This window comes from Ailuropoda melanoleuca, chromosome 3 (genome assembly GCF_002007445.2).
Source record: "Ailuropoda melanoleuca isolate Jingjing chromosome 3, ASM200744v2, whole genome shotgun sequence".
NCBI lineage: Eukaryota > Metazoa > Chordata > Mammalia > Carnivora > Ursidae > Ailuropoda > Ailuropoda melanoleuca.
This window is the reverse complement of record NC_048220.1, coordinates 96563803-96584507: the sequence shown is the minus strand read 5'-3', so window position 1 is coordinate 96584507 and position 20705 is coordinate 96563803. Positions and strand designations below refer to the sequence as shown.

Below are 20705 nucleotides of genomic sequence, written 5' to 3'. Positions count from 1 at the left end.
GTAACCCAAAGTCTCACAGCCAAATTCTTGTAATGTGCATAGTCCAGTCTTGTCATGCATCATAAATACCAGGGTAAAGGAAGTATGTGAGTGGACGTGCATGGAGCATACACACACACACATGCACACACACGTGCACACACAGAGTCAAGCTCCATAAGCAGTTAGAAAATGGCCTACCTAATGCCACTCTCGCAGCTGATGCATCATAATTAATCCAGAAGGAAACCCAGGAGAGGATAGTGATCAGGATGGAAGGCATGTATGTTTGCAGAATAAAGTAACCAATGTTTCTCTTAAGCTTAAAGCTGAGGGACAACCTGGGATAGGAACCTAGAAAGACAATTTTAGAACATCACCATTATCAATCAGTATTTATAGGATACTTTCCTTTTATGGCCCATAAGTAGATTGCATATCTTTCTTAAATTCATTTTTAACTCCTGGTGAAGGGCATTTTCTCCTGCAAAATAGTCTGAGAACATCGGGCTTTTAAATAGCAAGAGTCATTCAGTGTTGAGTACACCCATACTCCTGAGTAATTAAAAGAATTCCAGCTCTTCCCTGCTCAGCCTCCAGCACTGGATCAAAGATACTCATTCTCTACAACTATGAAGACAAGGTAGTTTTGTACAGCCCCTTTGTTCCCCCTCAGCTGTTTCTCAACAAGACTATCCTGTAAGATTTTTTTGTTTCTGTATATAAGACGAAGGCTGCGAAGTCTGATCATATTTTAGAAATCTCTCCACAAGCCCCAGGATTCACTCTAAGTCTGGAATCAATGACAAGGCTTCAGGCATACAGCAATTCCCTAAAGTTCTGTGAAGGTTTGCACATGTATGGACCACATTTTTTTTTTCTAATTCCATTGATTCCATCAAAGTTCTAAAGGGATTCCTGACTCATCACACAGTGGAGAATCACTAGTTTCAAAGAATATTTGTGGGAGACAAAACTAAAGGATCAGATTCCTGTAGCAAGGTCCTTGGATTGTGATGATCTGGAGAATTACTCTTTAAACAAGATAGGTAACTGAACAGTCTTAGAACATAAAAAAGTCACATTGATAAACAGTGTGTGTTGGGGTGATATTCTTACTAATATTGAAAGAAAGCCTGTCTAGCCATCTAGGGCTCTACTAAGTATGATGATACTGAAGTAAGAATATTTTAAGTATGAACTCATTTCTATAGCCTCAGGGATTCAGAGGACCTCAAATTTAGGAAAGGTTTCTATTGTTTGCTTTTTAAAGCCAGAGACTTCGTATTCTTACGAAGTCATACAACTCTTACTTGAGGTAGTTTGCAGGGAAAGAAAGTGCCTGAGTCCTTAGCAGAAGGGCAATTAAAAATGTATAGTTACAGTACTAGCTATTTCTGTGCCTGGGGAATTCATTCCAATAAGAAAAACATAAAAAGAAATATTCCTGTGGGCTTACTGCTTTTTTTCCCCTTAATGATTATGTAGCAAAGCATTACTTTCTTGAGCTTTTTTGTTAAATTTTGTGCTGATGAAACCAAATTTGACAACCTAAAACTTCAATGCTGGAAGAGCAACAATGGAGAAAACATCAGGATAATCTCAACAACTGGAAGGGCTTTTAGCTCCAAAACAGGAGGTAAGGCTACATAAAGAAATTCTTAACCTTTGTGGAAAATGTGGAATTCTCCTACCCTACTGTCTCCAGAGAATTTCATCATGGTCAGACTTGAGTGAACTGTGACTTGGCTCTCCCCAGTATTTTTCAAAGGATTATGAGGAATTCTGCAAGATGCATAAAACTGGGGAAACAACTCTAACCCAGGTCTTCCTTTCTCCTTCTGTATTCTGTCTCTACCCATTAGTCCATTCTTGGTAGATGACAGGCGTAGAACTAACCCTCTTAGCTTTGTTGGGGTGCCTCCTGGGAAATAAGTGCATGGGTCCCAAATGAGCAATGAGCTCGATGGGGAACTGAAGGCTTTCAGCAGATCTCCATCTTCATCACCTTTCCCTGGGACCCAATAGTGATATAAATGAACCCTTTGCAAAACATGCGGAAGCCCCTTTTCCCGTAACCCTCTTCCCTGACACAAACCTGTGGAAAAAACAACCTTCTTGGTGATGAGTTTGTAATCCACAATAGAGAACTGTGGAAGTTCAATCTTTGTCACTCCTGTTACTGCGTTATCATCCCCGCGCCAGTAGAACTCAATGTCATCAGTGGTATATCCATCTGCGAAAGGAAGCACACACACATACACACACATATGCAGATACACAAAACAAAACAGAACAGAAAAAAATGCTTGTTTAAAAGATGAACGATGTTCACGATAACGGCCACAGCTAAAGGCTACTATGTGTTAGGCGTCCCGCTAAGCACCTGAAGTATATCACCACATTTAGTTTTCCTAACAGGCTCATGAGGAGTATAATTAGGCCCACAGGAGGCTGCAAAGGTTTAGTGAAATTAACAGCTTGCAAGTAGGAAGTAGTATATAGTCCGGACCTTCACGTCAGTTCATCTGATTATGAATCTCATTTTCTCAAACATTATCATATTATTACATGACCCTGGATGGTACTCTAAGCGAAGACAAAAGCAAAGAAAAATATCATTTATTAGTGCAGTATTGAATGCTATCAACCCCCCCATACTAAAATTTTTGAATTACAATATATTTGGTTTCAAGTCAGAAGAGTAGTGATTATGAAGAAGTGAGTCATCATTTTTTAAATATTCATAGACATGATGTCCAAATTTGATTTTGCAGATCTAAATTCCAAAAAATAATGCCCACAAATAACCCAAAACAGCAGTAATTTTAATTGTTTGAAGGAATAAATACAAATGCATTGTGTGTACTATACATGCACACTGCATTTGGGAGGCATGTTTCCACGTATTCGACAATTACTTATTGAACATTTACTATGTTCATCAGTGTAGTTGCTGGGGATAGAACTTGGCAAAATAAAAACATGCCCTATGTTGATCCATGAGACAGAGTAGAATAAGCACACATATCTTAATGACTGAGCATACATATAAATGCAATGAATAAGCACAAAGTAGATAATAAACAATTATCATAAGGTTTCACTCATTTGTGGAACATAAGGAATAGCAGGGAGACTGATAGGAGAAGGAAGAGAAAAACGAAGGGGGGGGTAAACAGAGGGGGAAATGAACCATGAGAGACTATGGACTCTGGGAAACAAACTGAGGGTTTTAGAGGGGAGGGGGGGAGGGGGATGGGCTAGCCCAGTGATGGGTATTAGGGAGGGTATGTATTGCATGGAGCAGTGGGTGTTATACGCAAACAATGAATCATGGAACACTACATCAAAAACTAATGATGTACTGTATGGTGACTAACATATCATAACTAAAAAAAAAAAAAAGATTATAAACAGAACTATACAGGGAAGCGCGCAATGAAATCCAGTGAACATTGATATTTATAACAGTACACCTACCCCAAAGTTCCCCCTGCAAAGCATAAATTATAGTTGTATATCATATTTATCTCTTCAAAGGACTGTTGAATTCTTACAAGTCTAGGAGGTAGGCAGGACAGATACTGCTCCCCAGTTCAAAACAAAACAAACAAGTTAAGACTGCTTAAGTTCTTTGCCTTTTGACATGTGACGAGTTAGTGTAATACAGGACTAGACTATCAATCCTTTCACTCTTAACTCTTATAATTTTCATTAAATCACATTTCTTCCAAAGAGAGCAAGTCAAATCTTCAAAAAAGTAGAAATGGATTATTTTTCAAAGAATTACAGTGCTCTTGATTTGAGAATCTACATCAACCACAGCAGAGCTAGACAATGTCTTCACTTTTCTAGAAATCTGCATTCCTCTTTACTCATAAGAGCAACCATCTTTATCTGATGCAGAAATACAGATTTTTGGAAGAGTTATTGAGAACTTGAATTTCTGGTTCCATAACTATAGTCTTTTAGATAATAGCTAATGATTTTTAAAAAGACTTGTTTACTTGCAAACATCATAAATTATGTTATAATCAAAATTGTGGGGATTTAATAGATTATATACCACCAACATTTTTATTAGCATGATCTCATTTGGAGTCATTCATTTTGTTAGACAATGTCTTTCTTCATATGAAACTTTGATTTAAAAGCAAATTATTCATAATTTTAAAGGAAAGTCAGGTATAAAGTGAATGGCACAGTAAACAGATTCTTCTCATTCTCCATTAGTCTGCCCCATTAATATTCTCTCTCTAATCCTAAGAACTAAGGGATCTGTCCCAAAGAGTAACTGTTGTTTTCTGTGACTGCAACTTTCTTAATATGGCCATGGGAATCTCTACCATCCAGGACTTCATCTCAAACATAACCCATTTCTCATCGTTTTTTGGCACACATTTCTCAGTTATGAAATTATTTAGTCAATGACAATCCCATCTTTGATAAAAAAGTTTAAAATAATAAAAGAAGGGCAATTTGCTCTTGAATCAAGCTAGCTAGCTAGAAATGCATTGTAAAATTGGATTTGTGGTATATAAACATGAAAGAAAGTATTTATGAAACAAGAAGTCCATAGTTTAAAAAAAGTGTTGAATGCTGCCATCTTCAAAAGACAATGAGAATAAGTCAACTCTTACATTTTCAATAGAGAACTAAGTCTAAATTAGTGAAGAATGTGTTTCTGGTCCTCCAGCTTCCTTAACTCAGTTCTTACTTCACTTGTCCATCGCTACAAACCCTATCACAGAAGCTTTCTCTAGGCAGAGGCATGGGAATATATGGCACTTCAATACAGTTGTATGGGAGATGCCTAGTAATTGTTTAATAGGTAAGAATATTATTATTGAATACAGACTTTTGTCAAAATGCTACCTATTTGACACAGTGTTTGCTAGGTAATTCCTAGAAGAGGAGAGGCATTTGGGATATACTGTTGAATTAATACAATAATTATTTAATACATGTGTGGATTTGGGTGATGGTTGCTTATCCACATGCTTGGCATTGTGGAGGTATTCATCATGTTTATACTTCTGTCTCTTGCTCCTACTACAGTACCTGGCACATACTTGTATTAAATAAATATCTTCTGAGTGAATAAAAAAAAAGTCACCCAATAATAACATAACCCTTAAGAAAAATCCGAAGGTTCTTTATTATGTATTTATCTTTATGTAGTAGTTCAGCAAGTTGCTTAACCTCTCTCTGTCCTCCATTTTATTAATCTGTAAATTATAACAATGACAACAACAACAACAATAATAATAAAAGATACTTCAGAGTTGTTTTGCAGGAAAAATGAGTTGTTACTTATAAAATCCTTAGAACACTACTTGGTAGAAAATGCTCAAAATGTTAGCTGATACTTTCTTTTCAAATAAAAATTGTTTAAAATGAATTAAAAACTCATATTTAGTTGCATGTCACATTGCTTCTATTTCATGAACACATGAATGCATTTACACAATGAGAAACCTGGGTGTTCAATGACACAGAACCCTCCAATGTGTTTAGAAGTTGAAAGTGAAACATTTGAAGTTTATTTTGATGTCTATGATTTTGGAATCTGACATAATGGAGCAGCACATTATAATACTTCTTGGTTACTCCTGATCTTAAAAATCTCAATCTTCTTGACTTCATTTGGGGTTAACCAAGTGTAGAATGTTGCCAATGGAAAGCAAACGTATGCTCTGGCATCACTGATTTCTGAAGATGAAAGACCAGCGATCCATGATAGTGTCAGGGTGGTCAAGTTCACAGGCCAGCTCAATAGACTGTGTAGGATAAACTGAAAGCAGACCTAGTTTTTCTTCTTCCTCTTCCTCTTCCTCCTCCTCTTCCTCTCCCCTTCCTCCTCCTCTTCCTCTCCCCTTCCTCCTCCTCTTTTGCTTCTTCTTCTTCATCTTCATCTTCTCAGAAGAAATATTTGTCTCTCAAAGTGATTAAAAATATAAAACATATGCAAATATATATGACCTGACTTTTACAGTTTTCATAATACTAATGAGTGAAAAATAATTAGATATCTTTTCAAAGATATCAGAAGGAGGAGATGCACTGAAGCTTCTTATTAATGTCTTGTAAATTAAATTCATCTTTTATATTTTATTCATGGGATTCCAGAAACCGTCATTAAATTATATTATATTGTTATCATTAAAAACATAACCTACATAAATTCAGATGGCCTATGAATAAACCAAAATATAAATTCATTGGAATTTACCTGAAGGAATTAAAACTGTATAAAATGTTAAAGTTTTTGATCAGGATGGATAAATATGTAAATTTAAAAATCTATACAAGATATGAATGATAGATATGCTTTCTTTTAAATATTGATAAAAATATATACTATATGAGATCTAAGAAGCAGAAATACCATTTTAAAAACATTCACATAATAACTGAACATGTTCTTACAATTGTGACATTATCTTATTACATAACATGGCATTTTAGTGTCAGTCTACTTGTCTATTTTATTATCTACTAAGTAAATACTTCATTTTAGAAGGATTTTACTGTATAGGGAATATGAACCTATACTAAGATATTAAACAGTGGGGGCTGGTGAGAACATTTAGAAGAAATGAATTATCAATGCCATCATTTTTTTTCCTAGTGAGAAATTAAAGTGACTTATTGTTCTCTTATTATTTATTTAAACTTTGTTTCTCAATTGGACTGTTAAACATTCTAGGGTAATTATCTATTTTCTGTCTCCCATTGTAGCCAAGTAGCAATAGTAACACTGTAGTTGCTTTATAGATTTTATTTATTTACTTGAGAGAGAGGGATAGCGTGAGTGAGGGTGTGAACACGCACCCACGCACCGGGTGGAGGGAGCACGGGGAGGGGCAAAGGGAGAGGGATTCTCAAGCAGCCTTGGCTCTGAGCATGGAGTGGAACGTGGGTCTAGATCTCATGACCCTGAGATCATGACTCTGAGATCATGACCTGAGCCAAAACTGAGAGTAGGAGGCTTAACCCACTGAGTCTCCCAGGCACCCCAGTAGTTGCTTTAAACTGTTAATTCTCAATCATCATAACCAATTGGTGATGTTTGAGAATTATGGGCTAGTATTACTGGGACAAACCACTCTAGTCATGGATGGTTTTACTTTTTGAGAACTATCTTATTTCAAATTTTCTGCCCTTTTATGTATCTATCACAGCACTTTTTTTTTTTTAAAGATTTTATTCATCAATTTGAGATACAGCAAGAGTGTGAGCAAGAGTGAGTGAGAGAGAGAGAGTATGAGTGGGGGGTGGCAGAGGGAGAGGGAGAAGCAGACGCCCTGCTGAGCACAGAGCTCGATCCAGGGCTTTGGCCCAGGACCCCGGGATCATGAACTGAGCAGAAGGCAGACACTCAACTGACTGAGCCACCAAGGTGCCCACTATCACAGCACTCTACAAGCTTTTTTGAATTGGACACCTCATTGTATAAATTTTAGCATGTCACTCTCCTATTAGTATTTAAAATTTTATGTGGTTACTGTTATCAGTATATAAGTAACTATAATTTAAAAATTTACATTCTGGGGAACACTAATCCTGTAATGTGCTTTATGCAAAAGAGTTCTACAGCAAGTGTATTTAGGAGTCTCTGCATATTTTGGGAAGCCTCTCGTAATCACAAACATTAGCACAGTACAGTTTAGGGTAGTCCTCAATAAAGAATTTGCTTAATATTACTTACCCCTGGCATTTCCCACACCTATTTGACCAGGCACACTGATTTTTCAGGATATAAAAAATATTCACACAGTGTAATGATTCCATAAAATGCTGGAGCTATTCACACATTTTAGGGTGCTTTAGTTATGTATCTCCCAAAAACCAGGTAAGTAGTTGAGAAGGCATATAGTCCCTTGGAGTCATATCTTATTGTTTGGTGGATTACTTTTTTTTTCCCTCCAGAAGTTTCCAGAAGAGAAGAAAAACATTTGCAATAACAACAAAGATCAAATTGCCTTTTAAGGCAAACAAATATTTCAGTGAACTAGCACGACCAAATGTGCAACAAGAAAGCAAGCTTTTGTCTCATGACTAACTCAGTGACCACGATTAGAAATCCATCAGTCCAGAGTCAGAATGGACTGAGCCCCTCCACAGGGTCCTGTATGTTGTGCAAAGGTGCAACACTGAATACAGTCAATGCCAATTAGTTATGGGGATTTTTCAAAAGGGAGAGAGAAACTCACTTGTCAGCTACAACTCTTTAAATTCAGCAAAGAAAGTCTTCCAAAGACACTCTGAGTGATTGCTCTGACTCCTTAATTGCATCTTATTCTTTACTCTCCTCTTTAGATGGACTGCTAGACACAAATGTTCTGCTATCAAATCATTTCTCAGCCTTGAAGCTCAAAATAATCGGCCTAGAGTAGGTCAGACTTGATTACCAAGTGGCATCTTAGTAAGGAACACCAAGTCATGGCCTGGCGTTCAACCCCTACATCAAAGATAACCTATTTTTTTTTTTATGTTATTAGCGTTTTCAAATTAAAATCTTTTGTAGAGGATAAGAAATCGATCATAATCAAGTAAAATGTCAGATTTTGTGCTCTAAAGATAATTCCTTTTTTTTTGGATTTCATTGCAAAACTCAGTATTTGTCGTCTTTGTATGGAAGCAGAGTGCTCTGGTGCACTGTTCCTATAAGTTTAACTCCATGATGTGTTTCTTAAGCTTCCTTATGTTTGCAGAGCTCAAGCAATTAAGCTGATGCTCGAGGTAAGAGAAACCATTAATAATAATAACAATAGTTATTATTATTATAATAGAAATAGTCACAACAACAGTAGCAACTGCCATTACAGAGCCCTTATGTATTGGGCACTGCCTTAAACTCTCTACATGGTTCTGTCTAGAACAGCATAAACTAGACTGGGTTATGTTTACCAGGATTCTTCCCCTCTACTCAACCCTGTTTCTTCCTTACGCATCAACCTTAAGTCCTGAAGTAACATAGAAGAGGCAGAGAACTTTTGGCTGAAAGGACGGGCCAGTACTTCTCCAATGTAACATGCACAGAAATGATCTGGAAATCTTATTAAAATGCAAGCAAACTAGGATGAAGTGGGTGGAGCCTGGCTTTCTGTAGTTGTCATAAACTTCCAGGCAAGGCAGATGGTATTTACCACATGCACTCACCTCTGCAGAGCAAGTGATTAGGAGAATGCTGCGGAGTGGATGGCATTTACCTTGCCATGGGCATCAGGCAAGGGATGTCTGGTACCTAGCCTGACCAAGAGATGAACCATGTTTCTTCTGAACCAAGGTCTTAGAAGCTCCAAGATTAAAATATTTTCTCCCAGCTCTGTCTCTCTTGTAAGAGACAAGAGGAGATGTTTCTGATGGTGTCTCTATCTAGCGGTCTGGTTCGCTTCAATAATCTATGGCCTACAATCACCAATAGATTAGAACAGAGAGATGGAGCCAGGTCTGAATGGTTTCCGCACGTCTGTACTCACATCAGTTTTATTTGAATATTTAGGATGAAGTATAGTCCACTGTGGCGTCAGACCTCTGCGTCTTTTGTTTATATTCTTCAGTAGACTGTTCAACAGCCTTCAGGCTTCCCCCCTCTTTTAGCCTGTGCTACACATGCTGCTGTTATACTTCACTCACAAACAGGCTGATGTGCCATTTCTGTGCCTTAAAAAACATATAACAAAATGAAAACAAAAATGTGGGAAAATGTCTTTATGGCCTTCTCAATAAGTCCAGATTTAAAAGCAAATTCTTCATTCAGGCATTCATAACTCTATCACAGGGCTTCTATTTACCTTGCGTCTTCCCCTTCCAAAGCTCCCATCTTCCACCCACACTTTTTTGCAATCCTTTGGCTTCCAGGACTTGGTCCAAGCTATTTTAGCTAACTGAAATATTTTCCCCACTCATATCAAATTTATGTACAATTTCAGGGCCCATCTCAACTTCCACCTTTCCCAAGATCCTTCTGTCTTTCCTTCCTCATGTTTCACAGCACTCTGCTTGAATTTCTACTCATAGAGTTGTCACAGCCAGTTTGGCATCAGAAGGTTTGTGGATGTGTTGGTCTCAGCCACTAGACGACCCTGGAGGGTGGAGAACCAAGTCTGCTACTTCTCTGTGGTCTGTGTCCTCTTAATAAGGGTCTTAACNTGGCATCAGAAGGTTTGTGGATGTGTTGGTCTCAGCCACTAGACGACCCTGGAGGGTGGAGAACCAAGTCTGATACTTCTCTGTGGTCTGTGTCCTCTTAATAAGGGTCTTAACTAAAGGGGGGGGTAATCAGAAGGGGGAATGAAACATGAGAGACTATGGACTATGAGAAACAAACTGAAGACTTCAGAGGGGAGGGGGGTGGGGGAATGGGATAGACTGGTGATGGGTAGTAAGGAGGGCATGTATTGCATGGTGCACTGGGTGTTATATGCAACTAATGAAGCATCGAACTTTGCGTCGGAATCCGGGGATGTACTGTATGGTGACTAACATAATATAATAATAAAAAAAAATCATTATTAAAAAAAATAATAAGGGTCTTAACTAAGGGAAGCACTCACACAAGATTGCTGCACTGAACAGTCAACATACTAACCCTTTGGCTGTGGTTCACCAGATCCCACTCCTGAGAATGGAGTGATGAACAGATGCTACTTGCTGAACTGCAAGGTGGTGGAACTGCAAACCTGAGCATCATTAGTGACTTGGGATGGGAATTCCCATGCACCAGCCTTAGGGTCCCTAAAAGAAAGGCAGTGCCATTGGTGCCAGTCCGTAAGAGGCAGCCACTAAGTTGAAACAAAGGCCATGTGTCAGAAGAAACTTCCTGGTGTTGCTGACTTTCAATATATATTATCATTCTTAGGTGAACAGTTTCTTGGAGTGGCCATGGGCCCCTGGTAATGACTTTCTCTGGACTGACAGATTTTGAAAACCAAACTGCCACAATAGCCTCAAGGACAGCCAATACCTACAGCACAAATGGAATAGTGCTCCCTGGTGACAAGGGGCTTTAGTCACATGGAAGAGTTTGTTAGCTCAAGAGAATTAACAAGGCCAATTGAACGGCCTAGGAGATATGCACAGCTGTGCAATAAAACGCTATCAAGTGTTACACCAACCCATCTGCTTTCTCATAAGGGGCGACAGAGAAAGAGAAGACCAGCTTGCTGATGGTGGAAGTGGTCTGAGCCTCTCCGTCTTCACCCCTTCTCTCACACACCTTCACTGTAACAGGCCTCAGCTGGGGACTCACACATTCAAGGACAACAGGAGGGAGATTCTTGCAGAGGAATTTTTCGTCTGAATGACTGGCTGGTCTGTGAAACAGATTGTTAGCACGTGTCTTGTCTAATAAGAAAAAAATTTCACACTGCTTTTATTTTTTTTTAAGATTTTATTTATTCGAGAGAGAGAGACAGCAAGAGAGAACATGAGGCGGAGTGGAGGAGAGCTGGACAGAGAGAAGTAATCTCCCCGCTGAGCAGGGAGCCCAATGAGGAGGGGCTCCATAGATCATGACCTGAGCAGCTTAACTGACTGAGCCACCCAGGCACCCCTTCGTACTGCTTTTAAACTCCAGATGTGAGCCCCCTTCTTCTATGCTTGTATAATATCCTATAGTAGCACTAAATAAATTTAAATTATCTGGTAAGGGAATCCATACACTATACTCAATTATGAGTTCTCATTTAAACAGTGAGCATATATTTTTCAAATTTGTATCCATGGCTTGGAGTGGAAAGGTAGTAAATACCAGATTATTAGTACATTTGCCAAAGATGGACCCGAATTGTGTTTGGTGAAGGGCTTATGTGAACAGCAGGAGGGAGGCCTTCGGGGATCCTGCATGCCAGCTGCTCTTGCAAACATGGCATCGCTGTTTCGTTTGGGGGAGTCAGAATTCAATGAGGTGATCTAATGCAAGGGAGTTTTAAAGTTGCGACTAGCTAACATTTTAAAATCATTTCCTGTGTGATGCCGTGTGCTTCACAAGCATGATCTCATTTAATCCTTCTGATGCAAAAACTGTTATCCCCAGTTTACAGCTGAAGGAATTACAATTTAAAGAGGTTAAGTGACTTGTTCAAATGTCGGAAATGGGAACTAAACTAAATCCCCTTCAACGCCAGGGTCCAATTTCTCAGTAACTCTATGTACTACCTGACACTGCTATTCGAAGCCCTATTTTCAAACTATTCTGTAATATCACAGAAATACGTCTGTAATCATCCCTCTCACTGTATCAATGCCTTTTTGCAATGTGATTCTGCAGCTCCTCCCAAGAAGAGGTAGAGTGATTTCCCTACACCCTGAATCCGAGCTGCCCTTGACACTTACTTTAATCAAAGAAGTTACATCCAGTCGGTTCTAAGCTGGGGCTAGTGAAGGTTTGGCAATTCCTCCTCCCTCTCTTTTGGAATCTGCTGCCACTCTGTGAAAGGCCTTGCATAGGCCTGTGGAGGAGGAGGGACATGTGGTTACTCACCCCCCTCACAGCTGTCAGCCAGCTCCAAGCCTGTCTGCATGAGAACCACACATGCATATGTGAGCCTGGCTCAGAGCCTCCCAGCTTACCTGTAGCTTCCTAAGCAATAATAAATGGTTTCTGTTTGAATCCACTAGGTTTAGGGGTAGACTGTAAATTAGTAAAAGCTAATAGAGGACATTCAGTTCTGTAGAAAACAAATACAAACGTTTTTCTTCATAGAATGGTATATACACCTTCATTTCCATGATAAAATTCATACTCACAAATACTCACACTTACATTTCCAATATAAAATCCCAGGATAAAATCCATTCTACAGCATTGCTTCAGAGAATCACCAACTAGTTTTATAAATACTACGGGCTCAGCCATATGGCATAACCCAAATCAGGAAACCTACCTAGGTTCCTATCCCAGTGCTGCTATATACGGGCTGTAGAATTTGGGGCAAATCATAGAACTCAGTTTCTACACCTAAAAAATAAAGTTGATCTAAATAACAATCCTCAAATTTTTGGTCTTAGAACCCCTTTATATTCAAAAAATTATTGCAAACTCCCAAAAGCTTTTGTTGATGTGGATTATGCCTATTGATATATACTATGTTAGAAATTAAAACAGATATTTAAAACTATTTATTCATTAATTCATTTAAAGTAATAATAATGATCCTATTTACATGCTAATATAAATGACATTTTTATGAATAGTAGCTATATTTTACAAAACACACACAAAAAAAGACTGGCATTGTTTTGTATTTTTGTAAATTTCTTTAATGGCTGGCTTAACAAAAGACAGCTGGATTCTCATATTTGCTTCTGCATTCAGTGGTTGTGATAATTTGTTTCATGGAGACTTTGGAAAACATGACTACATTTTGAAATAATGAAAGTGAAAAAAGCAAATAAAGGCTTAGTATTACTATGAAAGGAGCTTTAACCTTGAGGACACTCTGAAAGGGTCTCAGCAACCCCCCAGTGGCCTTGTAGATCACACTTTGAGTCACTATTTTAGAGGATCTCTAATCTGAAATTTGGTTACATTTAAGGAAAACTCTAAATAATTCATTTTAATTTAAATTGTTAAGATGACCAAAACCTAGTAATTTTGTTTCCTTTATAGTAGAAATAAAAATAAGGGACCTCGAAAAATCATTTTTATTTCTTAGACTAAGTGTGTGTGTGTGTGTGTGTATGAAATTCTTTTTCTTTTTTTCAAGATTTTATTTATTTATTTGTCAGAGACAGAGAGCATGAGCAGGGGGAGCAGCAAAAAAGGGAGAAGCAGACTCCCTGCTGAACAAGGAGCCTGATGTGGGACTTGATCCCAGGACCCTGGGTTCATGACCTGAGCCAAAGGCAGATACTTAACCGACTGAGCCACCCAGGCATCCCTGAAATTCTTGAAATTAAATGTAAATCATTTGGTTCTTCAGTGCAGTGAAATACTTGCGTTATTTTTTTTTTTCAAAGGAAGTTAATGTATTTTTATACAATTGAAGCTGTTGTCCATCCCTATCAGACTACTGGTTTGGTGGAAGTTGTACATATGTGAATGCAGTGAACTGCCAATTCTCTTTGTTTGGCCTCTAAATACCTATGCAAATTAATTCATATAAACAAGACCCTGAAAGTGAAATCATTAGTGGAGGCCAAGCAGTTAACATTTGGAGCTTCTAAAATGGAATAAACATTTTCATCTTAAAAAATAAAGTTATGATGAAAACAGCTAAAGTAATGCCTAAAGCCTTGAGCAATGTTGATGCAAATCTGCACTTTTTTAAACTATTGATTATATTCCTGGCTTCAGAATAAAATTATTCCTTAAACATAATTTTTTAAATGCTGACACCAAAGATGAAAATATAGAACATGTGGAAGGTGCTTAAAACTAAATAATTATCAAGCTATGACCCAAATTCAGCCAAGCTAAGTGCAGCATCCTTACCTCTCTATAGTTTTGTTTTTCCAATCTGAATAGAGAACTAGCTTGCTATGGTGATTTTAATAAAATGTCCACAAATTTTTTTCTATTGCTGACCCACAAATGGTGAAGCTTAATTTCAGTCTCCTGGAGTGTGGGCTGGGTTTAGTGATACAGAATACAGCAGAAGTGATGAGATGTCACTTCTGAGCGTAGGTTTTAAAAAGACTGAGGCTTCTTTTGAATGTACTCCCTCCGTCTCTCTCTTCCTCCTTCACTTCTTCAAGTTCCACTACATTGTGAGCTGCTCTGTGGAGAGACCCACCTGGTGAGGAACAAAGTTAGGCCCCCAGGTGACTGAGAAACTGAGGCCCTCAGTCTAACAGGAACACTGTGAGGAACTGAGACCTGCCACAACTCTGTGAGTGAGCTTAAAAAAAAAAATGGGTCCTTGCCCAGCTGAGCCTTCAGATGAGACCACAGCCCTGACCAACATGTTTGACACACCTCATGAGAAATCCTGGGCCAGAATCACTTAGCTAACCGACTTGTGATTTCTGACCCTCAGAAACTATGAGATAATAAATGTCTACTCTTTCAAGGTATCAAGCTTTAGGGTAGTTTGTTACCCAGCAATAAATAATACCAGGTAAATCATTTTAATGTCTATTTTCAGTAAATTATGGGCATGATCTTTAGAATGTGATAGAGTAATATTCCTTCTCTTGGAGGGTCTGAATAGAGTAGCAAAGGAAGGGAGCTGATTTATTGGCTGTCTCATCCTACCAGTACCTGGCTTAAAATATTCAGCAGTCAAATAAGGGCTAAGATTCTCAAATGCTTCAGGGGTCAAACAAAACGAGTAATGTATAAGTCCTGAGGACAGTGCTGAGCTGGAGGATGTGCTCCTGTACCTGAAATAATTCAAATTCAAGTATTAATGCCAGAAACAGTGACATTGTGCTGGCAAACAAACAAACAAAGTATATTCTGAATATATCTGTCATCTGAATCCATGAGTTTCCATCCTAAAAAATCACAGAAGCACATTTCCATGCTTGTACAGTGACCCAGTGGTCACCTCTGCTACTAGTTTGCTTTCTAAATTGGGTTAAACCAATTTGTTTGGAAATGTGGAAGCCCCTTTCTTCCACCATTGGTTATTAACAGACTCGGGAGCTCTGTGCCTCTCCTAACATAATAGTAATTAGGTCAGTGATTTCAAACCAATAAACACCAAAAGCAAACATAATTTTCAAGATGGTGAGGTGTTTAGGTGATTTGTGCAAGCTGTTTCCAGCCTCCAGAATTGCAGCTCGAGCATTTGTACTTTGAATATTCGCAACCCAGCTTGTTTAAGGGAAGTTGCCCAAATGTCTAAACACAACTAAGGTAATATCTTTGATTTGGCAGCAGGTAAGTCCAATGTACATGATGCCTTGTACTGATCCTACCAATCCAAATCAACTTTTTTATTAATATTTTTTAGCATGTGACATTAAAGCAAACTATCCAAAAAGATTTCATGAAGCAAAATAAAAAGAAACCAAACTACTAAAATTTATTTCCTTAGTTCCTAAGGATTGTGCAATTGCAGGTAATAGGGCAATTTTCTGACTGGAGGAAAAACTCAATTGATTTTCAAATTCAAGGGGCACTTTTCTCCAAACCACATTATCTTTATAGAGCTATGGTTTTACAGTACAAATGGTTTCCTTGATGAGGGAGAAAATAAAGAACAAATATTACCAACATAGCAAATTGGCATTTAATATAACAGCGCTAGGACTTAAAGAGTGATTCACCTCAGCAGTATCCTCAAATTTTAGTTAGCCAACAATCACCTCCAGGACCTGTTAAACATGCCTATTCCTGGGCCATACCTATAGAATCTAATTGTGTAGGCTAACTGTATAAGTACATTAATAAATGTACCAGCAGATTCTGATGCATGAACTATAGGGTTTGAAAAATTCTTTAAACATTCAGGAATGTTCTAAGACATAATATGTTTATATGTTCTTAGATGTAGGATATCCTGGAAGCTAGGGACTCTGTAATCTTGGAGTCTACGTATGAGATAATGAAACTCTCCTCTGGCTTACAGGGTATATATCTGCAAATCTGTTATTTCCATATGTCCAAAATAAAACTCTAGCTGTGGGCTCTACCTGCAAAATATATTCACTGAATTCTCTCCATCTCCCAGTACTGGTGTCATAGACTATGACTACATCATCTCACGCCTGCAAAACTGCTATCACCGCCTAACTGGTTTCCCAGGTTCCATTTGTATTCCCCTACAATATATAGTAGGCAGTGAGCTTTAAAAGAATAACCTGACGATGTCAGTCTGCTCAAAATCTTCTAGGGTACTTCTCATTTTACCTTATAAATAAAACAACAAACCCCCTCACATGATCGGACTCTAGTCTTGCCTATCTCTTTGAAGTCAACTTCTACTACTTTTACCTTGGTCCTTCAGCCAAACTATACTGGACTACTCTGCTCTTTAAACACAGGAAGCTTCTTCCTGGTCTTGAGGCCTTAGCACTTGCCTTGCACTCCCTTTAGGTAGCTTTTCACGTGGATGTTTCTTATTCCTCATTCAGATTTCAGCTTCAATGACCTCCAAATGAAAGTTGGCCTCTCTATCTTATTCTGAGTCATCACCTTGATTCCCCAAAATAGTTGTTCTCTACATTTTTACCTTGTTTAATTTTTTTATACTTGATCATTGAGGAATGAATCTCTATTCACTGTCTGTCTCTATTCATTGTGTGTCTCTCTGTACTATGATGTGCATTCCTATAGGGCAGGAATGTATCTATTTTGTTCACTGCGGTATAAAAACATCTAAGATATTGCTTGGTACGCGGTAGGTGCTAAATGAATGTTTTTAAAAGAATAAGTAAACTCCGTTGATTAACATCTATATAACAGATAACATTGTTCTCATCATCTGCATATATTAAAAATAAACCAAAAAGATCTTCAGTAGGTACATAGTTTAAGATATAACAGATTAAGAACTGGCTTTTAAAAAGAAGTATTGGACTGAAATCACAACAAATATATATAAATACACAGATTGGAAGATATCTATTTACATGGAAGTTTTGCCATTTTTTAATATGTACAAGAGTGTTTGAAATCTTATTTAGTACTCTTATTACAAAGGAATTAGGTCTTCTTGGTTCATGCTTTATGGAATGATGATACTTTTATAAAGAGTCTTACTGATATCATAAAAGTATGTTCCTCAAAAATAGACTTCTGTTATTAATTTGTTGACATGCCACTTTAGTTCCTATTCCTTATTCTGTTGTCAACTAAGTTTCTCCAAAATACAAGGCCCACTGGTGGATATATGGTTTTAACGAATAAAAGGGGCAAGAATGAAGTAAGTAAAATTTAAAACCAGAGTTTAGGGGCGCCTGGGTGGCACAGCGGTTAAGCGTCTGCCTTCGGCTCAGGGTGTGATCCCGGCGTTATGGGATCGAGCCCCACATCAGGCTCCTCCACTATGAGCCTGCTTCTTCCTCTCCCACTCCCCCTGCTTGTGTTCCCTCTCTCGCTGGCTGTCTCCATCTCTGTCAAATAAATAAAATCTTTAAAAAAATAAAAAATAAATAAAAAAAATAAAACCAGAGTTTAGAGCCAAACGCATACAAAAAAATAGGATCAGGTGAAGACAAAGGAAGATTGATGGTTTGCTACACTTTTTCAAATTTGCAAGCCTACCTAAATTTAAGCAAATAGATGCCTGAATAGACCAAATGGACATCGTATTTTAAGATTTGTCATAACAAAAAACCTCCAGGGAATTTTATGACTTTTTAAAAATTGTAATGTGATCTAGAAGAGCTTATATAATCTGAATCCGGCTCATATCTATCTTCACAATTTATGCTAGAGACACGGCATATTAAAGAGAATAACTATAGTACATAAATTAAGGGTTCGCTGCCCACCAAAAGCCAAACATCAGTTGAAACTTCTCCTCTCCACAGCTCCTGCTGAACCTGGACTGTACCCTCATCATAGCCATGGCTGGTTATACATGAAGGATGTCTACTTTATGCTGGCTTAAGCATATTCCATTGCTAAGAATATGGAATCCAAATATTGAGAGATTGAATCAGTATATTTACCAGTGAAATATGAAAAGGTAATGATTTAGAAAGGGAGGGGAGAATAGGAACAAAGGAGTCATAACCGGCTATAAGAAAGTAGAGGAAGTCAGTAGGCAGAGAATGAACAATGAGGCACAGACACCATGGGATAAGGGACATGGGGATCCTGAGAAAATCAGAGAGAGGCAGACAGACACATGGACACAGAGGTATTCTAGTTCTCAAAGCCTCAACGATATCTTGAAGTTCTGGATATTCCCAAGTAATCCTGAACATTCTTTTCTGAGATGTCTCTGAGATTGCTTGTTGTATTCTTATTCAATAGATATTTATTGAATGCCAACTATGTGTAAGCATGGTTCTCAGCACTTATGGCACATTGGTAGAAAAAAAAATTAAAAAACCCAGCTGCCCTTACTGAGAATGTATTCAAGCAGGGGGAGATGGATGGTAGTGGGCATAATGAACAGGTGAGTTATACAGTATACTAGAAAGTGATACGATTTATGTTGACTACGGACAATAAAAAAGTAGAACAAGGTAGAGTCTTGGGAGGGCACTTAGGTTGCAATATTAAAGAGGGTAGTTAGTGCAGGCCTCACTGGAAAGCTGAATATAAGCAAAGACTTAGCCATAGGCCTATTGGTGGAAGAGTATTTCAGACAGAGAAAACAGATAGTTCAAAGGCCCAAAGCTGGGATGATACATGATGTACCGGAAGGACAGTAAGAAATCCAGTGCAGCTGGAACAGAATGAGCAAGGTGAATAAACAGGAGATGAGGTCAGAGAGGCACTGGGGAAGGGGGTCTTATAATATAGAATCATGTGAGCTACTATTTGGAATTTGGTTTCAAACTCTGAGTGAGGGCTTCAAGCAAGAACATGACAAGATCTGGCATGTGTATTAAAAAGATTATCCTAGCTTCTATGTAGAGAATGATTGATATGGAGTTACATAAAGTTTGAAGAAGGGAAACCAGTCAGAAGACTCTTGTAGTAATACAAGTAAGAGACAATGAATGGTACCTTACAGGGCGGTAGAAGCAAAAGAAGTGGTGAGAAGTGCTGGAATTTTAGAAATATTTTGTAGTCCCAGCTAATAGGATTTTATGTAAGATGTGAAAAAAAGAGAGTGGACAGTTATACCCCCAAGGTTTCTGTCCTGAGCAAATGGAAAGATGGAGTTGACATTAGATGAGATAAGAAGGGCTGCACATATTACAGATTTTGAAGAGAAGAAAAGGAGTTCCATTTTGGGCATACAATTGAATATATAAAGTCTGGGAAAGAGGTTTGTTTGGGAGAGAAGTCTGAATTAGAGACAAATATTTGGGTGCAATCAGCATACTGATAAGTAAAGCAATGCAACCTTATGAGACAGCCCAAAGAAGTGAACGTAGATCAGAAAGAAATCCAATCAATGAATCTTGGTGTACTCTTGTATTAAGAACCCAGGATGAAGAGAAAGAAACCACAAAGGAGATTGAGAAAAAAAGATCAGAAGTAAAAAGATAGCCTAGAGAGAATACAGTCAATGAAGTCAGGGGAGGAAAATATATTAAGGAGAAGGGAGTAATCAACAGTGACAAACAATCCCGGTGTAACAGGTTGTGGAAACTGTACAAGATGAAAGCTGAGAAATATCCATTTGAGGCTAACAATGTGAAGAGCATTGTCAACCATGACAAATGCAATTTTGGTGGCATGGTGGAAGAGAAAGGCATACTGGAATGGTTTCATGATAACATGAGAAAATACACTACTAAAGGAATTTTGCTACAAAAAGGAAAAAAGAAGTGGCATGGTAGCTAGCAGGGTTTGTTGGGAAGAAGGAAGACGAAATTTTTTAAAGTTGGAAGAAATAACAACAGCATATTTATAATACTGACGGGAGTGATCAGTAGAGAACTAAATATTAATGATATCGGAAAGAGAGGGTAGATTGCTAGAATCATCTTCTTAAGTGGGCAAGATGAAATTATATTTAGATGGAAGCATGATAACCGCAGGGGCAAGGCAGATGTGTGGGCGTGGATGCTGGTAGGTGGATCATGTAGTGGTGGGGATATTCTGAGTTCTTTTATAATGATTTAGTTTCATAGTAAGGTAGGAAGCAAAGTCATTAGCTGAGAGTAAGAATGTGGCAGGAGGTGTCAAGAAAGTAAGA

The 20705-nt window shown here is 38.1% G+C and overlaps 1 protein-coding gene across 5 annotated transcripts in view; it reads right to left on the bottom strand.

Annotated features, from left to right (window-relative positions):
• Nucleotides 1-20705, bottom strand: part of GABRB2 (gamma-aminobutyric acid type A receptor subunit beta2) — a 237378-nt gene that overhangs the window by 44154 nt on the left and 172519 nt on the right. For all 5 annotated transcript variants that reach the window (XM_034656770.1, XM_034656771.1, XM_034656772.1 and 2 more), the window contains 2 exons: nt 2078-2215; nt 181-333 (listed from right to left, as the gene is read on the bottom strand). In XM_034656770.1, the coding sequence (XP_034512661.1) occupies nt 181-333; nt 2078-2215 (291 nt within the window). The remainder of the gene's footprint in view (nt 1-180; nt 334-2077; nt 2216-20705) is intronic.